The 20,591-nt window shown below is 35.7% G+C and overlaps 1 protein-coding gene across 2 annotated transcripts in view; it reads left to right on the top strand.

Moving 5' to 3' along the window:
- Positions 1 to 20,591, top strand: part of LOC150086479 (uncharacterized) — a 76,198-nt gene that overhangs the window by 24,669 nt on the left and 30,938 nt on the right. For both annotated transcript variants that reach the window (XM_090372595.1, XM_090372596.1), the window contains exons 2-3: positions 15,594 to 15,803; positions 18,674 to 18,800. In XM_090372595.1, coding sequence (XP_090228721.1) covers positions 15,609 to 15,803; positions 18,674 to 18,800 — 322 coding nt within the window. In that variant the 5' untranslated portion in view covers positions 15,594 to 15,608. The remainder of the gene's footprint in view (positions 1 to 15,593; positions 15,804 to 18,673; positions 18,801 to 20,591) is intronic.

Raw genomic sequence — 20,591 nt, forward strand, 5'->3', positions numbered from 1 at the left:
CTAGAGACTTCCTAGAGAATGCATTTCTCTCCTCCCTTAGAATGATTGTTTTCCATATCAACATATTACAGAGGCACAAGAAAAAGCAATATTCTTGATCTGATTCTTCATGTATTAAGAACTATTAAAGAGGCAGTGTCCTTGAGCCACTTGTAGCAGAAATGCTGGCACAATTAACAGGTTCCCATCTTACTTTTTTAATTTGTAATAAAAAAGATATACGGTAGACCCTCGTTATAACGTGGTTCACTTTACGCTGATTCTCTATAATGCTGCTCTTATATTATAACCCGTATCTCACTCTAACGCTCTAAAAACTCGCCATAACACTGTTTTACCAGCATACAGATTGAATTTTTGAATTGAATTTTTTTACAGATTGAATTTTGAGCATGTTTAAAGAAAAAGCGATTAGTCTATATGAAGATCTGAAGAAAGCTGACCAAAAAAAAAAAAAAAAAAAATGTGGAACCATTTAATGCTAGTAAGGGCTGATTCAATAGATTTAAAAAGGACTATAACTTACATAACATAGCAATCCAGGGAGAAGCTGCAAGTGCAGATCAAGGAGCCAAAACTTCCAAAAAGAACTTGTTAAAATTATTATTATTATTAGCCATTTGATGCAAGGAAGCCTGAGGCTTATGCTGCACCAACCAAAAAAAAATTCCCGAGTTACCGAGAGAGAGAGAGAGAGAGAGAGAGAGAGAGAGAGAGAGAGAGAGAGAGAGAGAGAGAGAGAATCAGAAGTAGAGAGGAATTGCCAAGAAAGAGGAGAATGATGATATCCACTCAGGACCCTTGGTGTGCCGAGCCCATACTCACCAGATGTGAGCCCCTGGAGGTTATTGAAGAGGGGTGTTATACTGCTCAACAAGTTTTTAACATAGATGAAACGAGACTTTTTTTGGAAACAAATGCCTAAAAGAAGTTTCATATCGAAAGAAAAAAAAAAACATGCCAGGCTTCAAAGTGGCAAAGGATTGGTTGACTTTATTGCTGGTTGGTAACGCTGTGGGGGATTTTAAATTAAAACTCCTTTTAGTTTACCATTCAGAAAATCCAAGGGCTCTTAAAGGTTTCACTAAATCAAACCTGCCTGTAATTTGGAAGGCTTATAAAAAAGCTTGGGTACTACCCCTTTTTGTTGATTGGTACTCTGAATTCGTGTCTCGCAGTGGAAAGATATTGTTGATAAATAACCTTGATTACAAAGCAATTCTGATCATGGACAACACGCCAGGACATCCAAGCAAAGAGAGCTTAGAAGACTTGAACAATCATATAAAAATTTTTACATGCCTCCAAACACTACATCTCTGATCTAACCAATGGACAAAGGTGTTATTGCCACATTTAAAGCTTAAGTTAGCATGCTCTAGACCAGTGCTTCTCAAAGTGGGCAATATCGCCCCCTGGGGGGCATTTGATCCATGGGGGTGTTAGGAATGAAAGGGGCGACAGGGGAGGATGGAGCACCATCAATGATTGGCCATTACAAGGGTTTTATGGCTTATTTAAAAAATGCTGTGCCAAATATCATTACTGTTCATTGTGTCATTCACCGTCAGCATTTAGTTGCAAAAAAACTTGATCAACTGCACAATTCTCTACAAACTGTTATTACTGCTATAAACAAAATTAAAGCACATTCTTTGAATGATCATATATTTTGAAAGCTTTGTGATCAAAACAGTGAAGATTTTGAACGATTGCTACTTCACTCCGAGGTTCGGTGGCTGTAAAAAGGCAACTGTCTCAACAGATTTTATGAACTCTGTGATATTGTTGTCGAGTTTTTTGAAGATAGGAACAATGACCTTAGTAATGACCTCAAGAAAATGAAAACTGATATTGCTTATCTTGCAGATTTATTTACTAGATTCAATTATTTATTATTTCAATTATTTATACTAGATTTATTTACATTTACAAGGACAAGATGTAACTCTTAAGGCGAAAACTCAAATTTCAGCATTTATTTCAAAACTAAAGCTTTTTATGTGCAACGTAGGACGACGTGAATTGTATCAGTTTCCAAATCTGTTGGAAATAGAGAAAAAAGAAAAAATAGCTGATGAAATTCTACTAACTTTTTGTAATCATCTAGAAATGTTGCACAGAGATATGCAGGAAAGATTCGAAGATCTCCTTAATTTGAAAATTCCAGATTGTGTTATAATTCCTTTTTTAAATAATGATGATGGTGAACGTTTTGTAGAAGAAGAATTGATTAAGTTACAAAATGAAGTTGAACGGAAGCCAAAATTTCGAAATTCATATCAGGAATTTTGGTTACAAAAGAAAATCCCTGACCATTACCTGCATTGTGGAGACTTGTAAAAAAAATTACTTATTTCTTTTCCAACATCATATCTAGTTGAAACCGGTTTCAGTGCTGTATCTCAATTGCTGACAAAACAAAGAAATTGTCTGGATGTTGTTACACGTGGCGATTTACGACTTCTACTTACAGATATTAAACCTAATATTGATAAGCTAATAAATCTCCAAGCTCATCCATCGCATTAAATATTAAAATATAATTAACTATTTCCATTAATATCGCGACTTATGTAATTAACTTTAATTTTTATGACTTAATATAAGTGACTATAACTGACTTTATTTGTGTAGTTGTAATTTTTTACGAAGAAGGAATAAAGTGCAGTAAATAGTTTTCTTTATAATTCACACATATACATGCAGGGCTGCATTTACGGCGCCTCCGTAGCCAGGTGGGAAGGAGCAGCAGTGCGTAGCTCACGCTTCTTGATTAGACTGGGGTTCGAGCCTGTCACCACCAAATACAGAGGATGCGGAAAGGTCAGGGAATGACCACAGCATATTCCCGGAGCAATATGGCCTTAGTTGCTAATGCTCCTAAAAAACCAAAAAACAAACAAACAAAACAGCTGCATTTATGTTTTCGGAGGCAAACAGACAAATATTCATTTCAGTTATTTAGCTTCACTTTATATTGGTGGGCTAAAAAAAGGCCCTAGCGAGGGCTTTTTTTTAGGGGGCAGTGATCCAAAAAAGTTTGAGAAGCACTGCTCTAGACAATGTGAGTTGGTTTATACTCTATCAACTCTCAATTGCTTTTTTTTTCGCTGGAAAGCAGATAGATTATTGCAGCTAAAGAATTGATAAAAGTTTTGGGTACTTGCTATCCGTCCACAAGTAGTTATGCAACCTTTGTCGCCATTAAACTTATGTATGAACCACAAAAGGTACATATACATAAATATACACTGGTTAGGTTAGGTTATGTTATGTTAGAGTTACTTGTAACTTACACTGGCGAGCACCATATTCCCATAAGGTAACATGCATTTGTGAATTAGTCTGCCATATGATATTTTCTAATTAACAATAAACGGTAGTGAAAAGATGTACAAATGTCGGTCAAAATATTTAATATTCAAAAATATTTTACATATAAAATATTCTAAATTACATACGTATATAATTATGTGAAAGTAAATACGTTACATCAAAATTAAACTTAAAATGCCAATTAAAAATATGAATTTGTTGATTTTGGTTTGTACTTTGTTCCTCTTCCTCTCGTCGTACAAAATCAAGTAAGAATTCATTTCTTTCTTTAAATTTCTTATTAGCTTGGAACTTTGTTCAATGTCAGGGTTGTTCTCCCGGAAATAATCACACGTTTTTTCAAAGTGTTCAAAAGCCTCACTAAGTCCTTTTGCAGTCAGCAACTTTATCGGATTTTCATCTGTAGGATCTTGATCATCTTCTCCCTCAGTTGCACATTCTTGTTCTTTTATCATTTCCATGAGTTCTTCATTAGAGAGGCTGTCATTGTTGATCATCTCTTGTGTGTCGTTATCGTCAATTTTTTTGTCCAATTCCTTCTTAGCTCAACAATTTGCACTTTAGCATTCTCAACCGAATCATAAGGTTCTTGGGAATCCTTTATGCAATCCTTTCAAGCTTTCCTCCATACTCCATTCATGGTTTTCTGAGTCACTTCATCCCAGGCACCTGAAATGTTGTAAATGGCAGTTTTAATGTTGTAGGATTTCCAAAACTCCATCAGGCTTGGTACATTTTCACTAGTGTTAATGGCTTTAATAGCTTGAGGATAGGTGTTGTTATCTGATATCAGAATTATTCTTTGCATCCAGTTCCTTTTTTTGGTGACCTCATATTAGAAAATCAGATTCGCGAGGCATCTGCCTTTAAAAAATCCATGCTGTGAATTGCCTTATGGCTCCACACCTGTCATGATGATCTTTGCATACTTTAAGTTTTGATTCTTTTTAAATGTTGATTCCATTATCTTCTCTGGTTCAGAGGTCACACTTTACAGGTCTGTTGTTACTCACGTTACCCTTTGAATCATTTAGTCATTTAGCTTGCCATTGTGTCCCATTGGAGTTTGATAAACTCCTGACATGCCCTCCCATAAAGATTTCCTCATATGTGAATGTAGACTCAAATTATCTATTCAATTTGTCAGCAACCTGAGCAGGGTCATCAACAGTTAACCCACTGACAACAAGGGGCCCAATGTAATTAAACTCCTTCTACTGTTAATATAAGCATAGAACTCTTTGCTGCTTTTCTTGACATTCTTCATCAGAGACTTCTCATAATCTGCCTTAGCTGGCCTAACCTCCTTTGTCACTTTGTTATAGACCAATTTATGTCTACCATAGGCTTCTGTATCACCTGATCATTTATATGCATTTCATTCACTTTTCTTTTCTCTGCTACGTGTCTTCAGTAGTTCACCTGGCATTCGTTTAGATCTAAGTCTTGAACAGTATTTCTTTGTTGGTATGAAAAGCCTAGTAGCTTCTTTGGTTACTTTCCTGAATGCTTTCTATTTAAATTTTGCTGTGGTAACATCATCGGTTGGTCCTGCTGCATGAACTGTCTGAGAACACTGTAGTCACCCTTATGTCAGAACCCTTTACAGTTATGTCTTTAATTAAATTCCACATTAGTGCACTATGATCACTGCCACCCAGTAGGTGTTTTACCTGCAGATTCTTAATGTGTGTGTAGAATCACTGCTGGTTATCAGATCAAGAGTACTGCTTCCTCTTGTTGGCTCTCTAACATGCTGCTGCTGTAGAAAACACCCATCCAAGAAATCTACAAGTCTTGCTAGTGTGAGTGACCAACCAACAAATTCCAGTTAACATCTGTAAAATTAAAATCCCCATTTTAAGACATTCTCATTTACTGGCCCACTTTATTTCTCTAGATACTTTTTTTGGTATACTGTACTCATCACAGCTATTAGGCTTATAACACACTCCTATTGCTGGTCCATTTTATTTGTTTATATCAAAAGTTCACCAACTTTTATACCTTGTATCCTCTTAATATATTTCACATCTTCATCTTCCAGAACAAGTGCAAATAAACAGATTTGACATAATATATTTAGCTATGAATAATAATGCTCTTATTAATTAATCATACTTCAATACATTTAATCTCAAAGACTGAAATAAAGTATGCTTCATACCTGGAGTACTGGCATGGTTTGTCTGTATTTTGTTTAAATAATGCCTCATAAAAACAAGACATGTCCCCCTCCTATCCTGGGAGACATACTTTTGAATACATTTTGGGAACCTCTGGTGTACATATTTGTTTATTATACTCTTTGCAGTCATTTGGCATAAAACCGTCTCCTACTTTTCTGTTTTCCCAATGTTTGTCACACCAGACTGACAGCATTACTTTACTTTGTCAAAATAATAGCTGTTCTACAATATCACCAACTTTTGCTCCTGGTAGACATACTCTGGTCATGTTCTGCCTATGCATATTCCATGAAATATCTTCTATTTCTCCAATAGTAATCTTCAAGAATATAACTACCTTCTGTGAGAACATCATATTTTGCTCCTGGTGATACTATTATTCAGCCAGATGCAGGAGGGTAGGTTCTAACATTAAGGTGGGCAGTCAATTAAAAACAACATTCAAGTAAATTGCAACTGTCAGATTTTGTCTGAGAAATGCAGGAAGTTCTACACTAAATTACAGACTTAGCTAATCAGCAGTGCCTTCTACCCGAACTTGTATTATACATATACAGTTGAACCTCTATATAACGAAATCAATTGTTTGCTTGAAAAAAATTCGTTAAACAGAAATTTTGTTATAAAGAAATATGACCCATTTCAACAATGAAAAATACTATAATTCAACATTCAGAAATATAGTAAAAGATGGGAAATAAATCAGAAATAAGTGGGAATGAATAAATTTTAAAACAATTAATTTATTAATACACACGTACTACTTACATGATGTGCACAATATATTAGTACACTTTTAAGAATTATTTCATAAAATATTTGGTTATTTTTTGTTGTTCACTGGATTTTACTGTACATTGTCATAAAAATGTTCGCATTTGTTTAAAAACTCATATTTTCTGGCACATTTTCTTCACACTGAAGGCCTTGATGGATGCAAAATTTCAAATTCTACCAACATTCCATGTTTGGAAGGTTTAATATTGCCTTCGTTGCCCTCATTTTCATCCAAATCGTCATCAACATTGTCACTAGTTCTTTGATTACTCTCCAAAACGTTGGAGTCACTCGGATATTCAGCTACTATGACATCATTATCAACTCCTGAAAATTCATCAAGAACAATTTCTCCACTGGTCAAACCTCTTGCTTGGAGTTCTTCCCAAGATTGCTCAATATCTTGTAGTAGTTCATCCTAAGATTGCTCAATATCTTGTAGTAGTTCATCCCTGTCAATTGGCATTTTAGCAAAACCTGCTTTTACAAAACAATTCCTAATCGTTGTTTCCATCACATCTTGATGCCATGCTTTTGCTGCCTCTGATATTCTTCTTCCAGTCACATAGTTCCCTGAGTAACTATTGTGGCCACCAACAAATTCCTCCAACTGCATTGATCATGTGCTATACAAGTGGCAATCCAAAATGTTATGCCCAAAAGTTCACTGATCCTATTCTTCCACCTAGTTGCAGGTCTTCCTTTAACAGTAGTTTTTGGAGTTGGTTTTGTTATGGTCTCTGGCATCAGATAATGTGGTGGTGTGCCATTGCCTACCACATGGCCAATTTTGAAAGGGAACCAGCTTTAATCATAGGAAGAGTCATCATGCATCCCACGAGATGCTCTTGAAGAGGAAAGGTGACTACAGCAGAGCGTTGCTTAGTGCAGAAAGCTGATTACAACTAGTTTTTACCTGGTTTCCAGAAGTCGGCTATGCATATAAACGGATATATATTATTCATTAGATTCGCACAAGTAATTATTATATCTTCAGTCAATGAATTTATTCATAAGATGGTGCTCTTCGATGTCTAATGTCCAATATTTCCAATTAATTATGTTGAATATATTTTAAAATAATTTTCTCCCAAACCATAAAGCATGCAACGTTTCCTTACCATGAACATATTTTCATGCTGATTCACACAGTCTTAACCCCCAATGAATACATTTCTTACGTTTTAAAATATTCGTTCCTGTATTTCAAATTTATGCTCCTTTCATATAGCATTAACTGCTGCATAATCTGTATTCTTTGAACGCGCTGACCATTAAACTGTTATTTTAATCTTAGGGCCTAAATATTTACGACACAGTTATAAAATATGTGTATAATGAATTCTCTGTACCTCTTCTTCTGTATGGTAAGATGTATTTTCAGTTTTTTATGCTGAAACCACCAGATTTTAATATAACTGAGAGCACATTTTAACACAGCCACTATATGCAGTGCCACTATAGCCACTGATATGCACACCCTCAAATCTCTAGCAGAATCTATAGGTTGGTCAGTTTCTATTCTTGGTATAAATTTTTTCAGTACACGCCATTGCTAGTGCATTATCAAATTCTTGTAATGTCTTGGTCCATTGGCTGCAGTTTAGATGAGGTATTCGGAGGGAAGAAAACAAGTTTCACACTTGTAAGTTTCGAAATTACCGAATGAGGGTTGGCAGGGCAGTTGTTGATAATTAATGCGTTTTTTTTTTCTGTTTTCTTTCATCATTTTTCTATCGAAGTTTAAAATTCACTGTTCAGAAATTTCACTTGTCATCCAAGATTTTTTATTGTAGTTGTAGTCCAACTCTAATGACTTTTCTCCTTTGAAACATCGGAGGTTTACTTTTGCCTGTTACCAAAAGCTTAAGTTTTTCATTACCAACCATATTTGCACCAACCAAGACTGTAATGCTCTCCTCACTGTTTTAATCACCTAAACATTTATTACCTTTAAAGGTCAGTGTCTTGTACAGCAAACATTTAAAAAAAAAAAAGACCTGTTTCATCAAGATTGAATGTCTTTGGGCTTGTAGTCTTCCATAATTTTTTCAAAACTTTCTTTCCAGTGGGTACAGTCTTCGATTACAACTCTACTTTCACCAGAAATAACTTTTTTTGTGTAAGCCGTGATGCTTTTTAAATTCGGACAGCCAACCAAAACTGGTTTGGAATGTTTTATGACCCAGAAAGATACATATTCAATAGCCTTTTCTTTTATTAATGGCTCTAATATCAGCATGTTTTGGTCTTGAATCAACTTCACCCACTTAAAAAGAGCTTCATCTTCATACAGACATATTCTATTGTTGGCATTCGTGGCGAGCAGACGTGCCTGTTACAGCTCTTCATAGCGACCTCAAAGAAGCATATATAAGAGGGGATTAAAGCAGGATTAGTGAAGTAGAGCAGGATTTGAAAGGTTTTTTAGTATATTGTAAAGTTTATTTTAATAAGTTTTTTTCCCTGTAATAGTTTGATTTATTTTTTTATATTATAAATATAATTTTTTGAAAGTTTGTTTTATTAATAATTAGTAAATTTCATAATGGTTATTACAAGATCCACCTTGAACACTTTGTCAGAGGGTACCATGACTCATACGGAAATATTTCCTGGTGAGTCGTGATTTTATCCTTTGCAGAACCTGTGGCATGTATTCCAAGGTTGACCTAGTCATAATCCTAGCTCACTTGGAGATTCTTTTCTTTGTCACCGTTGTAAGGAGTATACCGATCTTAAGTTACAATTTGGTGCATTGCTAGAACAATTTGAGTCGCAGAAAAAATGGGTGCTTGCTCTCGGGAATAATGTAACTGGGAGCTTGTCAGGGACTCAAGACTCTAGCAACCTATCAAGTAATGCACTCCTGATTTGGGCCCCAGAACAGAATAACCAAGTGCAAACTACTCTGGTGCAAAAGGACTTAGTTCTATTAGGAGACTCCATTGTCAGGGAAACGGGAAATATTTTTTGTAATAAGGATAGGTGGATTAGAACCAGGGTATGTCTGCCGGGAGCAACTATTAATGATGTCATTTTAGGGGGGGGGGAGAATATTATTATTCATGTAGGGACTAATGACATTAAGCATACACGATCTGGCGATTTGTTATACAAATATAGGACCATGCTGATGTATCTGCAATTGCAGTCTATGTATCTGCAATTCTGTCCAGGCACGATAGGAGGGATTATATGCTGTGAAAGCCTTGTGGATTAACTCAAGACTTGAAGTACTCTGCAAGGCTTTTGGGGGGTGAAATTTCTATCAACTTCGCCTGCACTTGTAGGTAGAAGGAATCTGTTTTGTAGAGACGGGATACATTTAAACAAAGGTGGTGCAAAATTTTTTGCCAGTATTATTGAGGATACCTTAAAGGTTCGGGGAAACTGCTAGTTTGGGGAGGACAAGGGTAATATAGATACATGTTTATCTGATTAGTATTAGTCAAATTAACTCTTGCACATACCTCAAGAATATTTGTTTGTTACTGCAACAGAACATAGTAGCAAGATTTTCTGAGGGCAAAAGAGTTTCAAATGAGCGGGTAGCAAATGCGAGGGAAGCGAGCTTAAATAATTTTTAGGGGTATGTCAGGGTAGTTAACTATACAAGAACACTTAAATCTTAATTGTTTATACAGTAATATCAGAAGTATCGTCAATAAGATGAGCGAATTCGAACTGCTGGTTAGGACAAGTAACGCTGACATAATAGGGTTTATAGAAACATGGTGCCACCCGGGATAAGAGATGATGAGCTTTAGTATGATATGTATAATGTATTTAGGAAGGACAGGGAAAATAGAAGGGGCAGTGAGGTCATGCTTCTTATCAAAAGTAGCCTGAGTGTGTCGAAAGCTTTCCCAGATTCAGACGTTTTGCATGCTAGTATAGAATCTGTATGGTGTGAAATAGTTGGAAGCAAAGGTATAATGAGAGTGGGAGTAATCTACAGACCAGGTGATTGTGAAGATTATGATGAGAGCCTCTACATGCAAATGGAATGGGCAAGTAAGCGTGAATGTCTTATTATGGGTGATTTCACTTTGCCTCTAATTGATTGGAGCAAATGGGAAGGAAACTCAAAATGGGGGCACAAAATTTTTAAATCAACTAGATGATTGTTATTTGTATCAACATGTCAGGGAAAAGAATACTCTAGACCTCATTATCACCCATGAACCAGATGACAATAGAGCTGACAGTACAGGAACCAGTAGCAAGAAGTGTTCACGGAGTTCTACGGTGGACAATGAAGAGAGAGAGGTAGCAGTAGTTAAAGGCAAAGGAATGGGCTATAATTTCAGGAAAGGAAATTGCGATGCCTTAAGGTGCTACATGGCCTCTATTAACTGGGTAGATATCTTACAGAGAGCGAATACAATTGAATTATGGTATACCTTTAAAACATTAATCACAGAAGCCTTGAATGCTTATATACCATTAAGAAAATACTCCACAAGGAGGATTCCAAGTTGGATGAATAATGAAGTTGCCAAATTACTTGAGCAGAAAAAGATGGCTTGGAAAAGTTACAAAGCAGTAAAATGTACTGAAGCCTATAACAGCTACAAATTGATCTGTAATAATGCCACTGAAAAGGTTAGGCTGGCAAAGGCAGATTATGAAAAATCACTGGCAAAGAGTGGGGGGGGGATAGGGAATTCTTCACATATATAAATGCAAAGAATAGGACAAACCAGATTGGATCCTTATGTAATGGATGTGGGATAGTATTAGATACCCCACCTGAAGTTGCAAATAAACTCTGCAGTTACTTTGCATCGATATTTAAAGAAGAAAAATCCTTCACGTCAATGAAAAATTCTGGGAGTGAAGTTGAAAAATATGTAATTAATGATGTTGAAATGTCATACGTTTATTTAATGAAAAAACTTTCGAGCCTACAAGCCAGTAAGGCTCCTGGGGTTGAAGCACTTAGCTTATAATCTTAGGGGAGGTGGCAAATGAATGCATTGAACCATTGAGGCTAATTATGAGAGCATCACTGGACTCGGGAATGATTCCGTTGGATTTGAAAAGTGCCAATGTATCTCCAATACATAAGGCGGTTCTAAGAGTGAAGTAGGAAATTACTGGCCAGTTAGTCTAACTTCAGTAGTAGGGAAAATCACGGAGACTATGATGAAGGGTGGAATTCAGGATCACTTAGATAGAAATGGAATTCTGAAGGATACTCAGCATGGTTTTCTAAATAGAAAATCATGTTTAACTAATTTGGTTAGCTATTTTTGACAGGGTCACTCGAGAGCTGGACTTGGGGAATAATTTTGATATTGTTTATTTGGATTTCAGCAAAGCAAGTTGGAATCGCAGGGAAAATCCTTAGATAGATAACAGGGTGGCTTCAGGGTAGGAGGCAAAGGGTTGTGATAAATGGTTATTTCTCAGATTGAGTTAATGCAAGAAGTGGGGTTCCCCAAGGATCGGTATTAGGACCATTGTTTTTGATTTTCATAAATGACATCGATGAAGGGATAGAGGGCGTGATGTGTAAATTTGCAGATGATGTAAAGATTGGCAGAGTAGTTAATGATTGCCACCAACCAGAGCTTCAGAATGACTTAGACTTCAGGGATGGTCAGAAAAATGGCAGCTATGCTTTAACCCAGCAAAGTGTAAGGTATTTCATCTGGGGAGCAGTAACCCCAAAATAACATATACACTTGGCAGAGTTGAACTAAAGCTGGCAGTGGAGGAAAGAGACTTGGGTATTATGATATGAAGTTCTCCTAACATTGTAGACTAGTTGCAAGGAGGGACCATGGTTGTCCTATTGATGATTTATCGAACAGTCGCTAGTAGAGATAAGTATGTCATAACCCATTATATAAGGCTATTGTTAGACCACACTTGGAATACTGTGTTCAAGTATGGAGACCACACCTAAAGAAAGATATTGTTCTTCTTGAAAGGGTCCAAAGATGGGTAACTCGCCTCGTGAGATCGGCAAAATACATAATACTAATACAAAATACTAATACATAATTTTGCGCGCCTCCGTAGCCAGGTGGGAAGGAGCAGCAGTGCGTAGCACACGCTTCTTGATTAGACCAGGGTTCGAGCCCATCACCACCAAATATGGAGGATGTGGAAAGGTCAGGGAATGACCACCACATATTCCCGGAGCAATATGGCCTTAGTTGCTAATGCTCCTAAAAACCAAATAACAACAACATAATTTCGCACTTCCAGCTGGATCCCGTTTCCTCAAACAGTTTGAGAATTGAAACATAGGTTTTCAGAATTTTTGACATGCTACTCTCAGGGACACAAAAATTTTAAAATCGTTTTAAAATTTTAGTGCAAAATATGAATATTATATTGATGCTCTATGTCAGGCCTGGGCAAACTTTTTGGCTGAAGGGCCACATTAGGAATTCAAAAAGAATTTGAGCCGCACGTAAAATACTATTTTTAGATATATATTATTTGTTATCATGAAGAAGTATAACATAAAAAAAATATTCTCTAACAACCAAGAATTTAATGAGATGAATGGAACTGTTTTACATCTTTTAACATTTTTTTAATTTCGGTTGTTAATTTTGTAGTTGAGATTCTTAAAACTGCTTGTAAATGTTCATCGGTGATGCTTGATCGTAAAGAATTTTTATTTAGATTCATGATGGAAAATGTTTGTTCACATATGTAGGTTGATCCAAAAATAACCAACATTTTTCTGGCAAAATCTTTAAGTTCGTTGAATTTGTTCGAATTAAGAGTATTGTAAAATTTACAGATTTCCTCACAACAGTGCAATTTCCTTAAATCGGTATCACACTGCAGATTTATAATCTGAAGTTGTAGTTCACTCGGTGCACTATCAATTTCTATTGAAAATGGGTCGCGCACTATTGCAAAACTTGTCTCAATTTTTCGGAAGTCGCCAGATCTTCGTGAAAAGTCGTCATTCAAAGCGTTGATAATTTCCCAACATTTTTCAAATTTATTTTCTGGAATCTTTAGCAACTTCAAGTTTTAATTGAAATCCATTCAAACTTTTTACAATATCATGGGCGTATAAATTTTTCCCTTGTAACACGGTGTTGAAAGTATTTAAGTGTGTCACGATGTCCAGGGTAAACCACAAAATCACAAATCCAGTTATCAGTTAATTTGGGAAAGTCCATAATATTTTTCAGTTTTAAAAATAGAATGATGCCATCTTTAAGATCCCATACTCGTTGAAGACCTTTTCCTAAGCTAAGCCATCGAATTTGGCTATTATAAGGAATATCTGTGTACTTGGATTCAATATCTTGAAGAAAATTAACAAATTGTCTGTGTTTCAGGCCCCTCAATCGTATTAAATTTACTAATTTAATAATACAAGATATGACATGTTCAACTTTTAACACATTTTTACATAATACTTGTTGATGTATAAAACAATGAATTGTAACTAAATTATAATCCGGGTAATTTTCACAAATTTTATCCTGAATTTTCTTTAACGCTCCAACATTTTTGACACCTGTCAAATTTGGTGCTCCGTCAGTTGTTACGCTTACCATTTTGTTCCATTGTAAATTATATCTTGTTAAGCATTTTTCAACTTTTTCAAATATATCAGCCCGTTGTTTGGTTTTTAAGAGATTCCATTGAAAGAAGCTCTTCAATAATTTCAAAATTAGAGGTACATCCATGTACGAAAATTAATAACTACACAGTATTCTTTTGGTTGTTACTTTCGTCGAGAGCTATCGAGTACCATGTTATGGATTCTAATACTGATAATAATTGCTCATTCAAATTTGTATCAATACATTCAGTTCCTCTTACTACGGTTCGCCGAGATAAACTTATATTCTCAAATTTGTGTTTAATGTCAGGACATATAATTCCACAAGCTTCAGTCATACATTCTTTAATATAGTCTCCATCAGAAAAAGGCTCATTGCTTTTTGCAGTTATATGAGAAATAACAAAACTTGCCTCTGCAGTAGCTTCTTGTTCCTTAGTTAGCCACTTAAAACACATTTTGTCTAGATAAATTTTGAATCAATCCATCAGCAGTTTTCTTTCTTGCTTCCAGACTTAAATTGGCACCATATTTGAAATATTTAGTAGTGAAATGTCTTTTAATATTGTGCTCTTTCAACACTGAGACACTCTCCCGACAGATGAGACAAATAGGCTTGTTATTTATGTTAGCAAAAAAATATTTTGTGTTCCACTCTTCATTGAAGACACGATGCTCTTGTTGAATTTTTCGTTTTTTATTCAATTTTAATGGGCTTAAATATTATTTTTATCGCTACTGGCACCAAGATGATAACCGAAGATAACGCAAAAAAACTAACTGCGGGATGACTGTCGGAGAAAACAGATTGGAACTACGGCCAGCCAGCAGTCCTATCCTATTACTCCGCCACCGCAGCAAAGCAGTTGTCGTCATCGCCGATTGTCTGTTGCCGTAGTTTCACACGGTTAGTTTATAATCGCAAATTATACCATTATAAAAGCGCCCGTTGGCTTGCTCCGGTTCGCACACAATTTCAAATTCTATCTCAATTTGAACAATACAGAGATGATAAAACAATTTACAAGTCGACAAATTCTATAATGTATTATATATACAAATTTATTTTTCAAAAAGGCGTCGCAAAAGGCATAAAATAAATAAACTTTTTTCGAAAATACAATTAAAGCTCGCGGGCCGCACAAAAATGTGCGGCCCGCAGGCCATAGTTTGCCCGGGCCTGCTCTATATGATGTCATCAGTACCTGGCAGATGATTGATGCTGTATTTGATATCATCTGTATGCTGGCAGATGATCACTGGCCATCTCCATGTGCCAGGAATAATAACCAGCTAGTGACAGCATATGTTATGTTAGAAATTACCTGTACAATGTTGCAATAGGTGGTGGTGTTGCCAGGAAAGCTGGCTGGGATTTCTTTCTTTAATAAATTACAAAAAAAAAAAAAAAAAAAATCCTGTTTCTAACTGCTCGCTGTTTGTCTGCCCTGCTACCCTTTTATATGCCTCCAAAACCAGTGCTACCTACCTTGTGGTGTACTATAGCCAGTGTAGCTTATGCACCTCTAAACAACCATAACACACACATACCTACCTACCTTGTGACCTTTTATATGAGCCATTGTTTTCTAATCTTGACATGTTCTGTACTTGTTGGAGTTATGTGTATCTACTAGCCTGCACAATATTTTTATTATTTAAAGTATTTCAAAAGTATTATATTATTTAAAGTATTAAACTATGATAAATTCAGTAGATTTCTTTAAATTTGTTAGGCTAACTTATTCACCATGGCTAGTAGAAGGCCCTTACTTCATGGAGAAGGTGGAGTAGAGGAAGAAGAAGAACAGCTTCTCTTTGATCAGACTACTGTTTTAACTACTGGAGGATCTCATCAACTTGATAGCTATGTTCGTGGTCATAATTCTGGTAGAAGGCTTCAGTTTGCACGTACTGCAAATTTGTGTTTTGCATTCTTTGCATTGGTAAGTAATTGCACTGGTGTAGATAATGATTTCCAGTGAAAAATTAAAACCCATAAAACCTTTGTTCAGACAAATGTGTAGTGACAGTTTACAAAACAGTGAAACTGCTGATTTATACAAATTCAGTAAATTTGGTATAGGGAAATATATAACAATAATTGGATTAAAAATTCTTTTGATAAAAAAATAAATAATAAGCTATGCACACTATTTTAAAATCCAATTTCATAAATAGGAAACTGGATGCTTCTTTTATTTTGCAGGGACATCGTACTGCAAAATAAAGATGAACATAAATGAATTGGCATTGTGTTATTAGTTATCAGTATCCCATCTGCATTTCACAGACTCGATGCTGATGGGATACTTCTGCTTGCTCAGATTAAGAACTTGAGGGGGCATAGATTCAAATTGAGGAAAGACAGTTGCAGAATAGATGTGCGGAGGTTTGCCTTTAGCCAGCGGGTAGGTGATTGCCGGAACAGACTTCCATCTGTTGTTGTGGAAGTTGATAGCTTAAATAAATTTAAGGCTGTACTAGACAAACATTTGGAGTGACCAGATGGATGAATTGGGGAGGTCTTTTTTTTTGGCTGATGCTAGCTTGCTTTCTTGCATCATATGTCTCAGCTAATGCTAATATCTGCATTGTTTCATTAGTTATCAATATTTGCATTGTTTCGTTACAATATTTTACAGTATTAGCTGTATCTTAACACTCACATTGTTTTATGGTGCAGTGGCACCATCCAGTAAGACATTTTTGTACTGTAGATTTTCTTTCCATTTTTGGGTGGATGTAAACATCTGCTTCGTTATGATTTTTCAAGTTCTCTCTTAGATATTTTGCTTATAAGTTTCTGCATTTAAAAATATTTTTCTTGTGAAAAATTCAGGATGAATAAGGCAGAGATTGTAGCTTACAATCACCATGCCTTCTTCATCCAGTTAGCAACATTTTTGGAATAAAGGATTTCATGCCTACAAGGATAATTTCACTGACACAATCTGAGCAGATTGACACCAGTAGATTTAAATCGGTAATCCAACGAAGAAAAAGAACAGAAACCTTACAGATCATCCCATTTCGTATTCTTGTAATGCCAAACAGTGCAAGACTGAGAATGGCCACTACATTGGAGAAGGCGCCTCCGTAGCCAGGTGGGAAGGAGCAGCAGTGCGTAGCATACGCTTCTTGATTAGACCGGGGTTTCGAGCCCGTCACCACCAAATACGGAGGATGCGGAAAGGTCAGGGAAAGCCGCATATCCCGGAGCAATATGGCCTTAGTTGCTAATGCTCCTAAAAACCAAATAACAAACAAACTACATTGGAGAAGAAACCACCACCAAGTTGCGATTTGAGGACCGCTCACCTTGACTGTGTACTTTGAAGAGTGGTTTATGAGAAAAAAGATTGAGTGTTAGTTGTGTGGTTAGGATTATCTAGTATTCTCGTAGGTGAATGAACAATCTGTGTAAGGTCATTAGTAATTGCAAAAGCTTTAACATCTCAATCATTTGGGTCTGTGTGACTAGCAAACTGAAGCCAGCTGGAGTTGTAAACATTAAAATTGCTAAGGAAAATTACCTCACTGTTAGGAATGTCAGACTGGTGATAGTTAAATTTCAAAGAATAAAAGTCAGAGCTCCAAGTGATTAGTGGAATTGGGAAAACAAAAGAGGCAACAGATAAATTTGACACTATAGGGTAGAGTGATTTTAAGCCAGAGAAGACCAAAAGGAGGAGATTTAAAATTAGTAACTCTTTGACAGGGCACAAGTACCATCTTTGAAGCAAAAGCAATCATAGAGCAAATAATCAGGACAGCTGATTATTTTCTCTATGATTGGTTGGAGCAACTGATAATTGGGATACTGTCAGAAAAATAAGTGGGGGTTGGCAGACTTTAAGTGGAAATGGCCATCACTGAGATTGGATTTGAGACCCTGTATATTTGTGAAATGAATGAGGAAGTTTTTGGGAGGTTTAGATATTTTCAGAGATAAGTTTTTTCCTCTTAGTTTGACTATTTAATGTTGCATTCAGTAGCTAAAGTGAAAGTAAAGGAGGGGAAACTTCTTTGAAGTAATGAAATTTTTTGATATGGCATACACATATCAAAATTATACCCGCCTTCTTGACAACTTAGCCACAACAACACCACCTGCATACACACTACTTGGACTCCCTCTGTTACTAGCTGGTAGAATAGAGACAGTGAAATTATACACTAGGTGATCCAGATGCCTCTTAGAGAGTTACTAATAGGTTTTTTCTGGTGGACTATCTAGCAGTTGACCTGGAAAAACCATTTTAGGGTCGTACCCTTGAAATGTAAGGAAGATTGGATTTCACCTTGGTGCCCATCCTAGCCTCAAAAGACATTAGTCAAACCATGTTAGAAGAGATGGGGAGCTTGAGACTAAACATGGAGTTTTATTACTTCAAGCCTCCATTAAGCAGTAGAGGTTGGTGGTATTGCACTGGTTGGTGAAAATCATTATAGTCAAATAGTTAACCTCTCATAACGCTAGTAAATTGAAACAAAAACAGAAATTGCACCATCATCATTTAGAAAAAATTATTGGGGAAAGGTACCTGGGATGAGTTGATATAACTTCCTAATTTAAAAAAAAGAAAAAAAAAAGAAAAAAAAAGGCATACGACACTACATGATGGATAAAGGATTCAGCAGTTGCAAATCATCCTGTTATGTTATTCTTCCTAGATTAAATTCTTCACAAAGTAAATTTTTTTTTCTGTTACATCTTTCTGAAAATTTTGTTTGCATGAAAGTAGTTTAGAATTTCTGCATAAAAACAAAAGTTGCAAATATTAGCATAATTGGGAACTGTTTTTCATTTAAGGGTCTCTGCTTTGCAATTCCAACAGCAACATTGGAAGATCTGCAGAAAGCTGTATCAGCAGATTCAGAAAGTATAGATTTCATTTATACTGGAAGGTATAGTGGTTATCTGTTTGGATCTCTTATAGGTGAGTGTTTATTTTTATTTATTAACTTAGCTGTGGTTTAACTTTTTCACTAGTGATATTTCCACATGTGTGGAATCTTGGTAATGAGTTTTCACTACTGGCATGCTTTGTGTGGCAAGTTTATTCACAAAAACTTTATCCTTGTAAAAAGAAAAGATTTGTTTATAAATGCCTGTACATATTAATTTTTTAACATTTTTACTTTATTGCCTAATATTAGAGTAAATTTATTGTTAAAAATAAATCAGAATTAAAAAAAGAAAAAAGCTTGGAAAAAACTCTTTGGTTCTTTTTTTTAATGAGCTAATACAACCTGCACTATCTGTGTATTACTTAGTTCAATTACATCAACTTCCGGATTTGAGTTCCTCAGAATTTTTTCAGTTTTTGGCTTTAAATGTCCAAATTAGGTGAATGAGGTTAATCGGTGTGATATATTCTTCCTTTGAATTTCGAATCTGTTTTAATGATTCTCTGGGATGAACATAAAATTGAGGGCTGAGATGTCCCTTCCATTAACAGAGCTATGAATAAATTTGGAGGAGGAGTGGAGCACAAATCACCAGCTTTCTTCCTGCAGTTAGTAGAAAGCAGTCATTTTGGCCAGTGGCATGCTGTGGTGAAGCTTATGATGTGAAAGGTTGCGTGGATAAAAATAAAAAGGAAATTTAATATCTGGATGTTCAGTCTACTATAAGATCTGTTGTTCATGCACCTGTTATTCCTAATCCACAAGTGAAGCTTGACACATTTGTAATCTACTTCTGAATCGGGTGGCATTAGGAAGAATGATATGGAGTTTTCAACCTAAAGCATATAGTGAACCCCAGCTTCTAATAAAGAGGGCTTGATTTGATGAGGGATTTGGGTCTTCTAAAGGATTCTTCAGAGGTTTTGGTGAAGACTTTGGGCTGACACCTTACTTTCTGCAGGAAATACATTTTACAAGAAATGAAAAAAAAAAAAAAAAAAAGCAGTTCATTTTATATTATTTTCAAGCTGGTTCACCAGTTTCCTGTATTATTTCTAAATTGATACATAGCTAGGGGCTATAGCCTATGTAAGTGAATGGAGATTATTCATTGATTTCTGCTAGAAGTCTAAAAGGAGGAGTCCACTTGTTCCCACTAATGTAGAAATTTCTATGAATTATGAAATTATCAAGATCTGTGTATTATTTGTTTGTGCCATCTAATTTTTTTTACACCGAAAAAATATTTGAACTCTAGTCGTGGGTAATATTCTCTACCATAAACTGTGGCGTAATACTACTAATAAAAGGAAGTAGATGTTATATATACAGTCAGGCCTTGCATAATGCGAGTCCGATTAACGAATTTTTCAGTTACCGCTATTTGAAAAAATTATACCACTTTTCACTTTACATGATACAAATTTCCAGTTAATGCAATTTTTTTTTTTTTTTTTTTTTTTTTTGTGATAGTCGAAAAGGATTTGATTTGTGCGTTAAGCTTACCGTGCATTGGGCAGGCAATAAACAAACATTTGCTTGCTGCCCGTCTCAGTGTGTTCTCTCAACCATCGGAAGAAGACGTGTTACTTGTTTGTCTCCTGCTAATAAAGTCAATGCAGATTTGCATTTAAAAATTCTAATTTTTAAATGAGTCAGATGAAAATGTTACCGCAAGGGAGATAGCGGTAAAAGAACTAGATGAAATCTTTCGTATTGCAGAGAACCTCAAACAAAAGGTTTGAGGTTTTCTGCGATATTTATTTCACCAGGGCCCAGAGAAGATTGTCGGCTATCAGAAATAGATTGATGAAAAGAGA

Source organism: Mastigoproctus giganteus, chromosome 4, assembly GCF_048544385.1.
Source record: "Mastigoproctus giganteus isolate SK-2022 chromosome 4, ASM4854438v1, whole genome shotgun sequence".
Taxonomy (NCBI): Eukaryota; Metazoa; Arthropoda; class Arachnida; order Uropygi; family Thelyphonidae; genus Mastigoproctus; species Mastigoproctus giganteus.